Source organism: Camelus dromedarius, chromosome 12 (genome assembly GCF_036321535.1).
Source record: "Camelus dromedarius isolate mCamDro1 chromosome 12, mCamDro1.pat, whole genome shotgun sequence".
Classification (NCBI taxonomy): Eukaryota; Metazoa; Chordata; class Mammalia; order Artiodactyla; family Camelidae; genus Camelus; species Camelus dromedarius.
Genome location: NC_087447.1, coordinates 13,033,306 through 13,049,195, shown reverse-complemented (window position 1 = coordinate 13,049,195; position 15,890 = coordinate 13,033,306). Strand labels below are relative to the sequence as shown.

General features: G+C 36.2%; 2 protein-coding genes across 2 annotated transcripts; both read right to left on the bottom strand.

Annotated features, from left to right (window-relative positions):
* Positions 1 to 5,210: 5,210 nt before the first annotated feature.
* On the bottom strand, positions 5,211 to 6,143 carry LOC105094787 (olfactory receptor 5W2-like). The gene has a single exon (XM_064491878.1). The coding sequence runs from the start codon at positions 6,141 to 6,143 to the stop codon at positions 5,211 to 5,213; it is 933 nt and encodes a 310-aa protein (XP_064347948.1).
* Positions 6,144 to 14,939: 8,796 nt separating this feature from the next.
* On the bottom strand, positions 14,940 to 15,890 carry LOC105101066 (olfactory receptor 5W2-like). Its single transcript, XM_064491837.1, has one exon. It carries the CDS (start codon positions 15,870 to 15,872, stop codon positions 14,940 to 14,942), a length of 933 nt encoding a protein of 310 aa, XP_064347907.1. The 5' UTR covers positions 15,873 to 15,890.

The window sequence follows — 15,890 nt, the reverse complement described above, 5'->3', positions numbered from 1 at the left end:
TAAATTGCTGATCTCTTATCGCCAAGAAGTAAACACTTTCTTGACTTTTATTATGATTGATTAGTTTTGTATTTTTTTGAACCACACAAAAGTGGATGCTTATAGAATGTACCGTTTCACTCAACAACATACCTGTGCAAACCATCCCTGCTGTTGCTTGAATTTCAGGACATTCATGCTTCTTGTTGAATAGTAAAACTTTGTACAAATATATCATTATTTATTTATCTACTTTAATGTTGATAGGCAGTTGAGGATATTCCCCCCTTTTTTGTATTACTAATAATGTTAGTGTGAATATTCTTGTACTTGTCTTTTGTTAGAGATGCAGTCATTTATCTTGTGTATAAAACTAGGATTCAAACGTGTGTGCACCCGTGTGTGTATAAAGTTTAAATATCACCATACTGTTTTCCAAAGAATTATAGAAACGCATGCTTCCACTATCACATTTTCAGTGAGTGAGTGTTCTGGCTATTTCACATCCTAACCAGTGCTCCATGTTGTCTGTCATTTTAATTTCAGCCATTGTGTAGATTACACGATTTCCCTGATGACTGAAAAATGTGGATATCCATTTTTACGAAGTGTCTCTTAAAATCAAAATGCAGAACAGATACATCTTGATAGCATTAAGGCTCATGCAGCCTAAGCTATTTTTTTCTATCATCATTACCACTTCCATTTTGGGTCAAATTGGCCTAGAAATGTAATGCAGTCCTTTGGTATAAATAAATTCCCACCCATCTGTTATTCTCTTTTATCTCCCCAAATGTAGGTTTGTGCATTATTCATTGATAAAATCAAATCAACATAGATACAGTATGTGGTAGCTACAATGTACAATAAAGATTATCCAGTTCAAATCCCTCTTGGGACAGAGTGGAAACTGAAGCCAAAAAAGTAAAAATGGTGTGTTGTAAGCCACAGTTATGGTGAGTTGAAGGAACATTCCAACACCGTATTGTTGTCATTGTTTTTCTAGGTCATAGCATGTTTCTAAAGAAGATATCAAGCTAGATTATATTTGCTGCCTCTTAAGAAAGAGTCACACGCTTATTAAAAGAGTGAAGAATAGTAGTTTTTTTTTTTTGTATGTGGCTAATTGCACATGTACCCTAATGTGTCACCACTGGCTATGCTCGTGTTTAGGGAGGCCGTTGCCTGGGCAGGTGGACAGAACTAGGATGAAGGAACTGACGTGTAATACTGCATTATACGTGGATATTACATGTAGACACTGATGATGTCTTACTTGGACATTGTATTTTTCACTAACAATAATGACACAGGCAACTAGAAATGTAAATAGCGTCACTTTGATCCCAGGGTTATTACTAATTCCCAAGAGAAGGAATTCACTTAAAGAAGATTCATTTTCTCCACATATTCTTCATTCTTCTTCTAACATGCTACAGAAATGATCAAGAAAATGTGAAAGTTTTAACACCTCTTGAGATTCAGAAAAATATAATCTGTAAATCAGAAAGCATTTATTACAGTACATTATATTTTTGTGTGATTTATCCTTATAAAATAGCCCAGACAAGTTTCATTGTTACGTTGTTGACAAAAGTTAAAGTGCCTGGAACAGGAGTTTGAGTAAGCTTGGCTCTAAATTTGGATGTTATCCATGAGGACTGTGGATTGTGTGAACCTTCACCGCTTTATCTCAGTAATCAGTCATGAACCAAAAGATGACTGCAGGTCAATATGGTATGAAAACAACACTTAACCTAAAGACAAAGCTGGAATATGTACATAGTCTTACACTCGTAAAATAAATACCCAGTTGGGCATGAAAATGATTACATTTGCTGAGTTCTTTAAGAATCATGATTTGTTTAAGACACTGTATTAAATTCAGAAACAATGAACATTTCTCAGATTTAAAAATAATGAACAGTATGATATCACTATTCTTGGTCTGCATCTTTTTTAGTATTTTTTGTGACATGAGATACATTTCAATAAATTTTTTTCTAGGGATAAATTGAGAGCTCGAGATTTGCAGATACTAACTAATATACATAAGATAGATAAACAACAAGTTTATACTGTATAGCACGGGGAACTATATTCAGTGTCTTGTAGTAACTTACAGTGAAAAATAAATATGAAAATGAATATATGTATGTTCCTACATGACTGAAGCATTGTGCCATACACCAGAACTTGACGCAGCATTGTGGACTGGCCACACTTCAGTAAATATATATACACATTTTTTCTAGGGATATATAACTGCTTTACCACATAATTATTATTTACATGCTGGACTAGTATTTTCTAGTCCCTTGAAGTATAAAGTTATCTGATTTTTTTCCCATTATGTAAGCGTTTCTCACTGTAAACCTTCTTAGAGCTGCTTTTGTTCCATCCCCTGTTGTTTGGTACGCCATGATTCTACTTTTATTTGCCTCAAGATCGCTTTTGAATTCTCTTCTGATTTGTTCTCTGACCTATTGGTTAATCAGGGACATGTTGTTTAACCTCCACATATTTGTGAATTTTTCCAGTTTACTCCTCTGTTTTCTAGTTTATTCCATTGTGGTTGGAAAAGGGGCTTGACATGCTTTCAACCTTCTGTGGCGTTCCTGAGTGGAAGTCCCGCTGGCTATCAGAGTCAGATGATCTGGGGACACATCCCTCAGGGCAGCCTCAAAAGCTGGGGTGCGTCTATGTTTATCAGCTCCTTTCAGGGGGTGCTTGGTGAATCGGGGTGGGAGGCCCAAAATAAACTGAATCAGTCAATTCTATTTTTGAAATTTTATTTATAGGGTTTAAAATTTCCTTGCTTTTAGTTCACATCTACTAGATTTCATAACACAGCCAACATGTAGATCAAGTCAGTTTTTAGATGCTATAATATATAGCGATCAAAAGGAGGAGAGATGTAATCAGATTACGTGTTTATATCCTCTGAACTAGCAGCAATCTGCTGATCCCCCATTTTTCTTGGACAACGTATTTAAAAAAAAAAATATTTTCTGCAATGTTTCCACCATGTTACCCTGTGTGAAGTGAGAAAACAGCACAAGTGAAAACCTCTAAAACCTTTTATTAAAAAAATACTTCATAGGTCTTTTTCCAACGTGATACTATGTGTGAGGTCACAGCGTCCCACAAATGCCCCATTGAAAGCCAGAGAATCTTCTTGGGCTTTAATTCTATCCTGAAATGTTTTTGCACAAAGGCATTTTACAATGACAGCCAGAAAATCTATATGTAGTGGCTTTTAACTTCTATGATTGTAATGAGTAATTATACAAGTTTTACACGGTCTTTAAAATATATGGCCATATCTGTGTTGTCTCGGCACGCTGGTCCAGTGGTTTAAACAGCAGAATCCAGAGCAGAGACACATGAAATAGGTAAATATTAAGAATGCATACAGATCAGTGCTCTTTACTTTAGAGTAATACGTATGTCTTTGTAGATCAATATCTTACTAGCCACAACAATTTTATGTTCTTTCTTAAAATTTATAAAGTATATATATTCAAGCCACATACCATACCTTCAGTTAATTTTTGTTAGTGACTGATGTCTAAAAACCTCAAAAATGTTGTCTACTGTTTTCCTCCCTCCCTCCCTTTCTTTCTTCTTTTTCTTTCTGTCTCTTTCTTTCTATCTCTTTTTCTTTCTTTCCTTCCTTCTTTCCTTCTTTCTTTCTCTTCCTTCCTTCCTTCCTTCCTTTCTCTCTTTCTCTTTCTCTTTCTCTTTCTCTCTTTCTCTCTTTCTCTCTTTCTCTCTTTCTTTCTTTCTTTCTTTCTTTCTTTCTTTCTTTCTTTCTTTCTTTCTTTCTTTCTTTTCTTTCTTTCTTTCTTTCTCTCTTTCTTTCTTTCTTTCTTCTTTCCTTCTTTCTTTCTTTCTTTCTTTCTTCTTTCCTTCTTTCCTTCCTTCCTTCCTTCCTTCCTTCCTTCCTTCCTTCCTTCCTACCTTCCTTCCTTCTTTCCTTCCTTTCATCTTTCTTTTTTTCCATTTTTTGTCCCAGACTACGTAAGTGTTTGGGATAATAGGAATGGAATTTTCAGTCCTTGAGCAAAGATTGCTCACAGTCTCATATTGTAGGCAATGATGTAATAAACAAGGTTACATGAAAAAGAATGACTGAAGAAGATGGTTCTATGTGAGCCCAAAACAGGGACATTTAATCAGAGCTGAGAAGAGGGAGGCATTGATAGCTAATAATTCCAGCAAATGATGTAATTCGCCAAGGCACTTTATGTTACTATCACCTATCCATGTTGAATTTCTTAATTCTAAAAAGGTATAAAACTGTTCCCCTCAAGACCTCTGTAACTGTCAGACCATCTGCCTAGAATCCTTTACTTCCCCATCTTAACACTTCTTAGATCTGAGAGTAAATACTTCTATCCAAAAAAGCCTTTTTTTCTGCACACTAGATTTTGACATTTGTTTCTAGATTTTTAACCTGAAGTCCTTTTTCACTAAATGGGAGTTTTGAACCTCATTAGGACTTTTTTTGTTTACATTTTTTATTGAGTTATAGTCATTTTACAATGTTGTGTCAAATTCCAGTGTAGAGCACAATTTTTCAGTTATACATGAACATGCATATATTCATTGTCACATTCTTTTTTGCTGTGAGCTACCACAAGATCTTGTATATATTTCCCTGTACTATACAGTATAATCTTGTTTCTCTATTTTGCATTTTGAAATCTCAGTCTGTCGCTACCCACCTCCCGCCCCCTTGGCAACCACAAGTTTGTATTCTATGTCTATGAGTCTGTTCCTGTTTTGTATTTCTGTTTTTTTTTTTTTTCTTATTAGGAATTATTTGTCTGCCTAATCAATGTTTGTTTATTCCTCTAGGCTTTAGGATTCACTAGTGCACAAACTACTGGATTCTTCATGAAATGCAAAGCACTTAAATGCAAAAAAAAAAGTGAACACTCACAAACCTTAATATATGTGAAATGATAATGTTTGAATGAACACATTAACAAATAAAATATGACAAAATTAGAAGAGTCAGGAAGTTGTACAGGAAGAGGGAGTTTCATAGATAAGTTCAAGGCACATAATGAAGCATAAGTTTGAGAAACTGAAACATTTTCTTATGACGGAGCTTTAGTATTGCTACTGAGAAAATCATGTTTCTCATGTATTATATAATTTTATAAAAATTGTTATATATGTGTATATGTATAACATAAATATTAAAAACCATCGTTCATTTTTCAATTTCTCAATTTAATTTTCAATTTTTCAAGGGCCTTTTTCACATCCTTGTTCTGTAGGCTGTAAATCAGAGGGTTTAACATGGGAATCACAAGGGTGTAAAAGAGTGAGCTCATTTTGTCTTGATCCAGAGAGTAGGAAGAGCTCGGCCGGAAATACGTGAAGAGCAGAGTCCCCTGGAAAATGGCCACAGCAGTTAGGTGGGAGGTGCAGGTGCAGAAAGCTTTGCGCCTCCCCTCAGCAGAGTGGATCTTCAACACTGATAGGATAATATAACAGTAAGAGGCAAGGACTCCTGAAATAGTGCTCAGTTCAATGAAGCCAAAAATGGTGAATATCACTAACTCATTGACGTGTGTATCTGAGCAAGATAGCAATAGGAGAGGAGGAACATCACAGAAGAAATGGTTAATCTCATTGGACCCACAGAAACATAAGCAGAAGGCTAATGTCGTGTGTATCAAAGCATCCGCCATCCCCACCAGGTACACCCCCGCCACGAGCAGGGAGCACACTCTGCTGGACATGCTGACTGTGTAGAGCAGGGGGTTGCTGATGGCCTTGTACCGGTCATAGGCCATCACTGCCAGCAGGAGACACTCAGAATCTGCAAAGGTACAGGAGACCAAGAACTGCAGAGCACAGCCAAGGAAGGGGATGGATTTGTTCTTGGCTAAAAGATCTACCAGCATCTTGGGGCCAATTGCTGTGGAATAGCCGAGGTCACAGAAAGAGAGGTGGCTGAGGAAAAAGTACATGGGTGTGTGCAGCTGGGAATCCAGTCTAATTAGGGTGATCATTCCAAGATTGGCCAGGAGACTAATGAGATACACAGCAAAGAACGTGACACAAAGGGTCATTTTAATCCCAGGGTTGTCAGTAATTCCCAAAAATATGAATTCAGTGAAGGAGGAGCAGTTTCCTCTTTCCATTCTTCTAAAGTGTTCCTGTCTCAACTTTTGAGGAAATGATCAAGACAATGGCACACACACGTATAACATGTCTGTACATCCATGCAGCACCTGTAAGGAAGAACACGGTTCACTTCTGCCATTTTCTTTTTAAACTCAGAAAAGTACTTGGTCAATAATCACTTCTGCAAGAAGCATTGCTATCTACACAAAGGTAATAAAAACTATTTGGGATGGATCGTGCGAGACTTTAGACTTCCGTCTAAATCCAGATGCTCTTCATGAGCTGTGTTACTTTCTACAAGCTCTTTGACTTACCTGAGCTTTACCTTTCTTGTGTCAAGAAAGACACGTGGGTAAATTGACATCTCATTACATCTTCAGAACAGTGTGCAAGAAACATCAGTGTTAGAGACACCAGGCTATGTAAGATATAGGACCAAATATTTTCTACGCTTGAAAAAATTCCATGGGTACAGAAAAAAATGATGCCAATTATTGTGTTCCTCAAAAAAACATGATTTGAAATATTTGTGTATTAGTCTTAGAATCTATTGGCATATCACACACTAATAACAATGAAAACAATTATGTTATCGATCCTGCTGTTTAGGATTTAGTGAGACATGGAATAAGTAACATCGACCTTTCTCTAGAAATTTATTATGGCTTTGCCACACTATTCATTACCTGTTTGTAGAGTATCTGGTGCCAAAGGAGGGGTCTCGAACAGCCAGAGCAAAATACTAAAAGGAAGTGAAAACAACAGGATTTAATACATGTGTCTGCATCTCTTTGGATTTTAAATGGAGTTTTATATTAAAAAACTGGAGCAGGATGAAGAGGAACGAGTGCTTCTGACATACGTGGTCTCTCTCCCTTGTGCATGTGTGTGTCGTGTGTGTGTCATGTGTCTGCATATTTACAATATGTTTCAGGTGTACATGAGAATAGAATGTGGTTAAGAAACTTTTTCTTTGCAAGTAAACGTGACCATGAAGATGAATTTGCACATTTTAATTTTTAATGTGGTACCTACATTATCTTTTAAATAAAACCAAACAAGGAAACCCCTTAAATTTGCATGTCTACTTCTCTAATGATCAAAGGAGTGAAGTCTTTCCTGTGAACCAACATCAAAATAAATGAACGTAAAAGTTGTGTCATGGATACCACCAAGGGCAGACAGGTTCTTCCAGTTCTGAGAAGAAAATATTATTTCTGGGCATGAAATTACAGAGCTTATTTAACTAAATAAACAGACATAAAATATTTTATTTACAAATTTCTTTTTTCCCCAAAAAGGTAAGTTTTTTTGACTTATAATTTTTGTGTGTGTGTGATATTTTAAAATAAACTTTATTTATTAGAACAGTTTTAGATTTGCAAAAAATATAGAAGAATATTACAGAGGTTGACATATACCCCATACCCAGTGTCTCCTATTATTAACCTCTTACATTAGTATGACATATTATTGCAATTAATGAACTAATATTAACTCATTATCATTAACTAAAGCCCATACTTAATTTAGATTTCGTTAGTTTTTACCTTTTCTCTTTTTTAGTCCAAGATCTCATCCAGGACACCACATTACATTTAGGAATCATGCCTCCTTAGGCTCCTGTTCACTGTGACAGTTTCTCAAACTTTCCTTGTTTTTAGTGACTTTGACAGTTTTTTTTTTAATTGAGTTATAGTCAGTTTACAATGTTGTGCCAATTTCCAGTGTAGAGCACAATTTTTCGGTTTTACTTGAATATACATATATATTCATTGTCACATTCTTTTTCACTGTAAGCTACCACAAGATCTTGTGTATATTTCCCTGTGCTCTACAGTATAATCTTGTTTATCTACTCTACATATGCCTGTCAGTATCTACAAATTTTGAACTCCCAGTCTGTCCCTTCCCACCCCCCTCCCCCTTGGCAACCACAGGTTAGTATTCTATTTGACTTATATTCTTTAAATTAGGACCTTGAAGCCTACCTGAGATGAGAAAGTCTTGGGTAGCTGAGCAATAGCGGATGGTCTTTTATTTTACCAGGTACATTGGGGTTTAAATCTCTGCTACTGCTCATAGGCATTCATGTTATGCAAAACATCATTAATTATGTTTCTGCTTTTCTATCTTCCCCTGTGAATTGAGAAGCAACTTTAGGAAGGGGTGAGCTTACATGGCTTCATTATTATCACCAAATTGATCTCCAGTGGGAAGAAAACTGCAGATTATTTTAATGGTATGTTTCACAGTGACCTTGAAACTCTCTGCCCAAGTCAGAGGAAATCTAATGAAACTCAAATAGATCCCTCTTTAATCATTTTTTTAGGTAGTTAGATAAGTGGGGGCACTGGGTGTACAAGTGGAGGAGAGGGAAGAGGGTCCAGAAGATGACATTATGCCCATCTCCAGCATAAATGGACTTTACTTCTTCTAAATGAGTGCCAGCAAGGAATTGGTTAGAATCTGACAGCCATGACTGTGCAGTAGCAGAAAGGACTTAACTAGACTTGACCCAATGCTCAGTGTATTTCAATTAACACTGCAGTTTAGCATCCCCCCCACCATGGGGTCTTCTGTGTGCACCATGAGTAAGGACGTGTGCAAAGGGGGCCAAACATGACTAAGCACTCCAGGGACAAGAGCCATCAACCAATCAAAAGACCACCTCTAACCGAGGGTATAAGAGGAAGGGGAGACAAAACCCTCCGCTCTTCCTCCCTTGAGACAGCCCGCCTCCCATTCTTGGAGGTGCACTTTTTTCTTTCCTAAATAAATCTTTTAAAATCTTCTGCTACACAACACATTGTCACCCGATTGTAATTTTATCTTTCAGGTATGACAAGAATTGGAGTCTTTGCTCTTTACCTGTTGGGGGAACAATTTCCCACTCCTACCCCTTGTTCATTGTGTCTTTGAAACATTCTCCTTCACTCCCTTATTTAGGAACATTAGTATCCTTTTGATCATATTTTCTTTTTTATTGAAATACAATACATATACCATAAAACTCACCCTTTTAATGTATACATTACTTTGGATTTTAATGTATTTTCAAGGTTGTTCAGCCATTACCACTGTCTAATTCCAGAACATTTTTATCACTCCAGTAAGAAACCCATACTTACTGCCTGTCAGCTCTCCCTCCAACGCCCAACCTCCTCCCCCCCATCCAGCCCTGGCAACCACTAATTTGCTTCTGGATTCTGTGTGATTTCCTCTTCTGGACATCTCATATAAACAGAACCATGCAATATGAGTTTTTCCTGCCAGGCTTTTTTTCTTCAGTAAAATGTGTTAAAGGTTCATCCATGTTGTTGCATGTGTTAGAATTCTGTTTCATTATATGGCTGAATAATATTTTATTTTGTGGATATAGCACATTTTGTGGATCCACTCTTCATTTGGATGAACACTGGGTTGTTTCTACTTTCTAGCTGTTGTGAATAATGATGCTGTAACATTCCCGTTAATGCTACCTTCCAGGGCAGCCTTCATCACCAAGCATTGTCTTGTTCTCGTTCCCCGTCCATGTATCAGCCAGAGACATTTCACTGAAATTGTGACTTCACCACATTCTTTACACAGTGCACTGTTTCTCCATTATGTTTATTTTATTTCTCTAAGAATGTGTCTACTACATTTAAGACTTTAGGAAAAAGTTCTGTACCTTTTTTTGTATTTCCTAAAATTGCTAATAGAAGAATTTGCAAAGATAATCACTTTCTAGATAGTTACTAAGTATTTCTGTCTATTAAAGTGGGGAATGATGTACAAAGAATAGAAATGCACTGGGTTTGGGAATTTTCCTAATGCTATTGTTCATATGTGCAAGGATGCTTCATTTAAAATTTTTTGTATTTTTGATGATTTTTCTAAATAAGCAGAGTTTGATTTTTATTTTCTTAAAATAATGTGTTTGCTATTATCAGCACAAAATTTGTACATTGAGAAATACCAGAAGTTTCTTTTTTCATTGAAGTATAATTGAATTACAGTATTATACTAGTTACAGGTGTACAGATTAATGATTCTATATTTTTAGAGATTATACTCAGTATAAACTTACTATAAAATATTGGCTATAACCCTGTGTCATGTATTACATCCTTGCATCTTACTTAGTTTATACTTATTATTTTGTACCCCTTAGTCCCCTTTAGTCTTGCCTCTCCCCCACCATTCCCATCACTGGCAACCACTAGTTTGTTCTATCTGTGAGGCTATTTTTGTTCCTTTATATTTATTCATTTGTGTTATTTCTTAGATTCCACATATAGGTGAAAGTATAAAGTATTTGTCTTTCTCAGTGTAACTTATTTCACTAAGCATAATACTCTCCAGGGCCATTCATGTCATTGTAAATGGCAAACTTCAATCTTTTGTAGGGCTGAGTAACATTCCATTGCATACATATACCACCTCTTCTTTATCTATTCATCTGTTATGAACACATAGGTTGATTCCATATTTCAGCTATTGCAAATAATGCTCTATGAGCATTGGAGTGCGTATATCTTTTGGAATTATTGTTTTCATATGCTTCAGGTATGTATCAAGGAGTAGAATTGCTGGACCATATAGTAGTTGTATTTTTAATTTTTTGAGGAAACTCCATACTGTTTTCCTTGGTGGCTGTACCATTAGATTTCATGTCCTCCCTAAATCCTCCCCAACAGATAGCAATGGAATTCTCCACACTCTTTGAACTTTGGTCTACCATCTTAGCATCTGATGTGATTGGCCCATTTCCCAAGGTCCCAGAACAAACTCTACTTTCACAATAACCTGAAGGATTAAAATGTCTGTTACTCTCCGTTCCCATGTGTGTTGCTTAAGTCCTGCTTAATTTGATTGCTTTGGTAGGTATGACTACACCAAAAATAAAACGAGATTACAACACAACTCATATATTTAGTTAAAATATTTTAAAATTACTAATAAAATAATCTGGAATTAGAAATTACAGAGTTTTCTAATGGACTGATGATAGTTTGGGCAGATTAAAGATGGCTATACAGGTTTTTACATATTTTCCTTAGAAATAAAGTACCTATACATCTTCCCTTTGAATTTTTGTAGTACTTAAATTGCTTGATCAAATGAAATTGGCAAAATATCACTTCTGAGTCTTTTCTTTAAGAAGAGAGTCTCTGAAAGCCATGAGCTACCATGTAAATACATCAGGGGAGAAATATTTACACATATATTTGTGTTTATAAATAGAAACACAAATATATATATGTGAAGAAACTATTTGAAATCTTAAATCCATATACACGACAGGTTCAAACTTTTGAGTGGAGGTAGATTGAAGGGATGTTAGTCTATGTGGCCTTGGGGAGCAGCCTGTCTTCTGGGATGCAGACATCCTCTGGGCTTGGGTTACATTTTGTTTAGTCAGAACCCGGCTCTAGCCAGAATGGTATTTTGGGATCAAAGGGCATTTATATGTCCAGCTATAGTAGACTGAGCCATGGAGTTTCACCAATTTTCATTCTACTGTCAATGTAAAAGCCACAATTGTTCCACGTCTTCACCATTAGTTGATATTTAAATTGTTTATATTTCACCATTCTGTAGATGAGTCATAATCCTGTCCAACACTAGGGATGGATTTACATGGCAGCTGTCATATTTTATAGGGAGAGAGTGTATCAGCTGGAAGGAACTAGATTAGAGTTATCTAATTGGAGTCCTGTTCACATAGTGGGGTCTGAGGGATAGAAAGGAAGAGTGCTGAGTTAAATTTAGAGTGGCCGTGCTACCTGGTTCACAGCATGGTTCTAAAGAGACAGATGTCCAGGGAGATGAAAAAACGCTGCTGCTGGCTTTAACACAGAACTTCCTATTTACTGGGTTATTGAATACCATTACTGTTCTATCTATAACGAATGCACTTACACAGCCTATGACCAGTATATATCTGTCTGTCCTCTGTGTTGGACATGTACCCAAATCTAACATTGTTTTGCCATATTTATGCTTAAGTATCTCAGTGGCAGGGATGAAGGAGGAGGTCAAGATATAGGAATTTGACTATAGTGTTAACTCACTACACACTGTCATTGATAAATCTGTATTTGGACAAGGAAGTTTTCCATCCATTACTGGTGGATATGTGAGAGGGATGTGATATGAAGAGACTAAAAGGGAAAAGAATGAAGAAGATTGAAGTAGACAGGCTAAAATACACTGAAGTCCTTTGATGTAGTGTTCCCCTTTTCTGTAGAATGTCAAGAAAGAATAGTCATTATGCAACACTGCAACATTGCCCAAACTTCTAAGTTATGAATTCCATAAAAAATTCCATAATTTCTCATTAAACCTCTCCCATTCTATGAGAGGAAGCCTACAATTAACTAAATCAGTCAGTTTGATTTTTGGTCTTCAATTTAATGAGATTAAATTTCCTTTTGTTATAGCACATCCACCAGATCCAATAAAATGAGCCAATATTTTTATCAACTCAGTCTTTAGATGTTGAAATAAGTATCTATCATACACACATCAATGGATTAATTAGACAATGTGTTTATTAATCTCTTAATTCATGGCAATCCACTGACACCCTCTTTTGCCTAACTTTGATATATTTTAGCCACTGTTTTCTGCTGATCATATGCAACAATACAAAGTTTGGGTGAATTGATAAAAAATTCTAGGAATAGAATAGGAGTAGAAATCTTTAAACCTGTTATCTAAAACAAGAATTCTCTGCAAGTTTTTTTTTTTCTCTACTGTGAGAACTTTTCCTAACATGCTACAGTGCTTCACAAGTACCACCTTGAATAACAGAGGAAGTTTGTAGGTTTACTTCCATTCTGAAATATTTTCACATAAGGGCATCTTATAATGGTAGCTAGAACACTTAAGACCATCAGTGGCTCTTAATTTTTAATTAAGAGTATCCTTCAATCCTTAATGGTATTTCAAATATATGGCCATACCACACTTTCTCAGCAAACTGATTCAATGCTTTAGCCTTCAGGGAACAAGATCAAAGGCAGATGAAATAGATATCAAGAATTTATAGCTTTTACTTTTAGAGTAATTAATATGCATGTCTTTATAGATCCACTATCTTAGTGTCCATAACAATTTTATGTGCCTTCCAAGAAACTGTTGTGTAAGTGAATGCAATATGTATTGTGGTATATATATATGTGTATATATATATGTATGTGTGTGTGTGTGTATATATATATATATATATGTGTGTGTGTGTGTATATATATATATATATATACACACATATATATATATATCTTAAGGTACTTACCAAATGCTCAGTTAATTTTAAGTTACTAAGATTAACACTCAAAAAAATTAACACTCAAAAATATTATCTGGTATTTTTAGTTTATTATGCATTTGTTTATCTTCCCATTGTATCCCAGACAACATGCAATGCTTTGGATAAAAGGATGGAAAGCTCAACCCTTTAGCAAAGAATTCTCACAAACAGGGTGATATAAAATAGTGCTTTATGTAGATGAGTATTTGTGAGCCACAAAGAGACAAAGAGGAGCATTTTACCAGGGCTGAGGATGAGGAAGAAGGGAAGAAAATTATCTTGAAGAAAATGACAGAAGAACTGATAGTTGATGATGACAGCACAATGCTGTAATTTACCAAGGCTCGTTTCATTGTTCTGTATAATCTAACCTTTAGACTTCTTTTCTTCTTCTTTTTTGTCTAGCTTTATTCAAATATAATTGGCAAGTAGCATGTAAAATTATAAAGTATACAATGCGATGATGTTATATATGTTTATATAGTGAAATGATTACCCCAATAAGGTTAGTTAATACATTCATCACCTCACAGAGGTAGCACTTTTAATGTGTGCATGGTGTGGACAGTTGAGATCTGCTCTCTCAGCAAATTTCAAGTGTAGAATACAGCATTGTTAACTAGAGGCACGGATGTATATTAGGTCCTCATAACTTACTCATAAAATGAGAGAAAGCTTGTACACTTTGATCAAAATCACCCATTTCCCCCATAGTTAAGCCCCTAGCAACCACCAATCTACTCTTTGTTTCTATGAGTTTGACCTTTTTGGATTCTACAAATATGTGAGAATACAGCACTTGTCTTTCTCTGTATGAATTAGTTCACTTAACATATTGCCCTCACAGTTCTTCCTTGTCATGGCAAACAGGACATCTTTACCTTTAAGACATGGTCTTGTCCAACTCAAGTCTTGTCTAGTTGTCAGACCTTCTGCCTGGTATCCTTTCTTCTCTCTACTTGAATCTCTTTTAGATTTGAGATTGAAATTCTCTATCCAAATATGCCTTCCTTTTACACTAGTTTTGGGTATTTTGTTTTGGATGTATAGCCCTCAATTGTTTATTACATGATGAATTTGAGGCTTGTTATGAATTACTTGAATGTCTGGTTAATACATTACTAATACTAGCTTTTATTCATTAGTATAGAAACTACAAGATGCATTGTGGTACATAAAGGACCTAAATGCTCAAAGGTCACTCAAAAATACACAATAAGTCTTAGTGTAATTGAAAAAACATTTGAGTAAAAACTGAAAAAAATGAGCATAATAAAAAACTTAGAAATGTTTTCACTTAGAAGTACCATCTGTAAATTCTGGACACATAATGAAGTAGGACATTTGTGGGGAACAGCAGTATACTTAAGATGGGAATTTAATGCAAATACTACTATATTTAAGAATTTGAGAAAAGTATATTTCTCATTAGCATATTGTATAATTTTAATGAAACAGAAACCACTATGTGTGTGTGGGTGTACGTGTGTAAAAAAATGCCTAATATGAATATTTAAAGCCATATTTTATTTTTCAATTTTTCTAAGGCCTCTATCACATCTTTGTTCCGTAGGCTGTAAATCAGAGGGTTTAACATGGGAATCACAAGGGTGTAAAACAATGAGATAATTTTGTCTTGATCTAAAGAGTAGGAAGAACTCGGCCGGAAATACGTGAAGAGCAGAGTCCCCTGGAAAATGGCCACAGCAGTTAGGTGGGAGGTGCAGGTGCAGAAAGCTTTGCGCCTCCCCTCAGCAGAGTGGATCTTCAACGCTGATAGGATAATATAACAGTAAGAGGCAAGGACTCCTGAAATGGTGCTCAGTTCAATGAAGCCAAAAATGGTGAATATCGCTAACTCATTGACGTGTGTATCTGAGCAAGATAGCAGTAGGAGAGGAGGAACATCACAGAAGAAATGGTTAATCTCATTTGAGCCACAGAAACATAAGCGGAAGGCTAATGTCGTGTGTATCAAAGCATCCGCCATCCCCACCAGGTACACCCCCGCCACGAGCAGGGAGCACACTCTGCTGGACATGCTGACTGTGTAGAGCAGGGGGTTGCTGATGGCCTTGTACCGGTCATAGGCCATCACTGCCAGCAGGAGACACCCAGAATCTGCAAAGGTACAGAAGACCAAGAACTGCAGAGCACAGCCAAGGAAGGGGATTGATTTGTTCTTGGCAAATAGGTCCGCCAGCATCTTGGGGCCAATTGCTGTGGAATAGCCAAGGTCACAGAAAGAGAGGTGGCTGAGGAAAAAGTACATGGGTGTGTGCAGCTGGGAATCCAGTCTAATTAGGACAATCATTCCAAGATTGGCCCCAAGATTAATGAGATAAACAAGTAGAAGCAAGGAGAATAGGGTCACTTTGTTCTCAGTGTTATGAGTGATTCCCAAGAAGATGAATTCAGTCAAGGACGAGCAATTCCCTCTATCCATTCTTCTTGGTTCTTGTCC

What these genes read in the sequence shown, in the direction of transcription:
- LOC105094787 (XM_064491878.1), bottom strand. Translation starts at nt 6,143, where the DNA reads ATGGAAAGAGGAAACTGCTCCTCCTTCACTGAATTCATATTTTTGGGA.
- LOC105101066 (XM_064491837.1), bottom strand. Translation starts at nt 15,872, where the DNA reads ATGGATAGAGGGAATTGCTCGTCCTTGACTGAATTCATCTTCTTGGGA.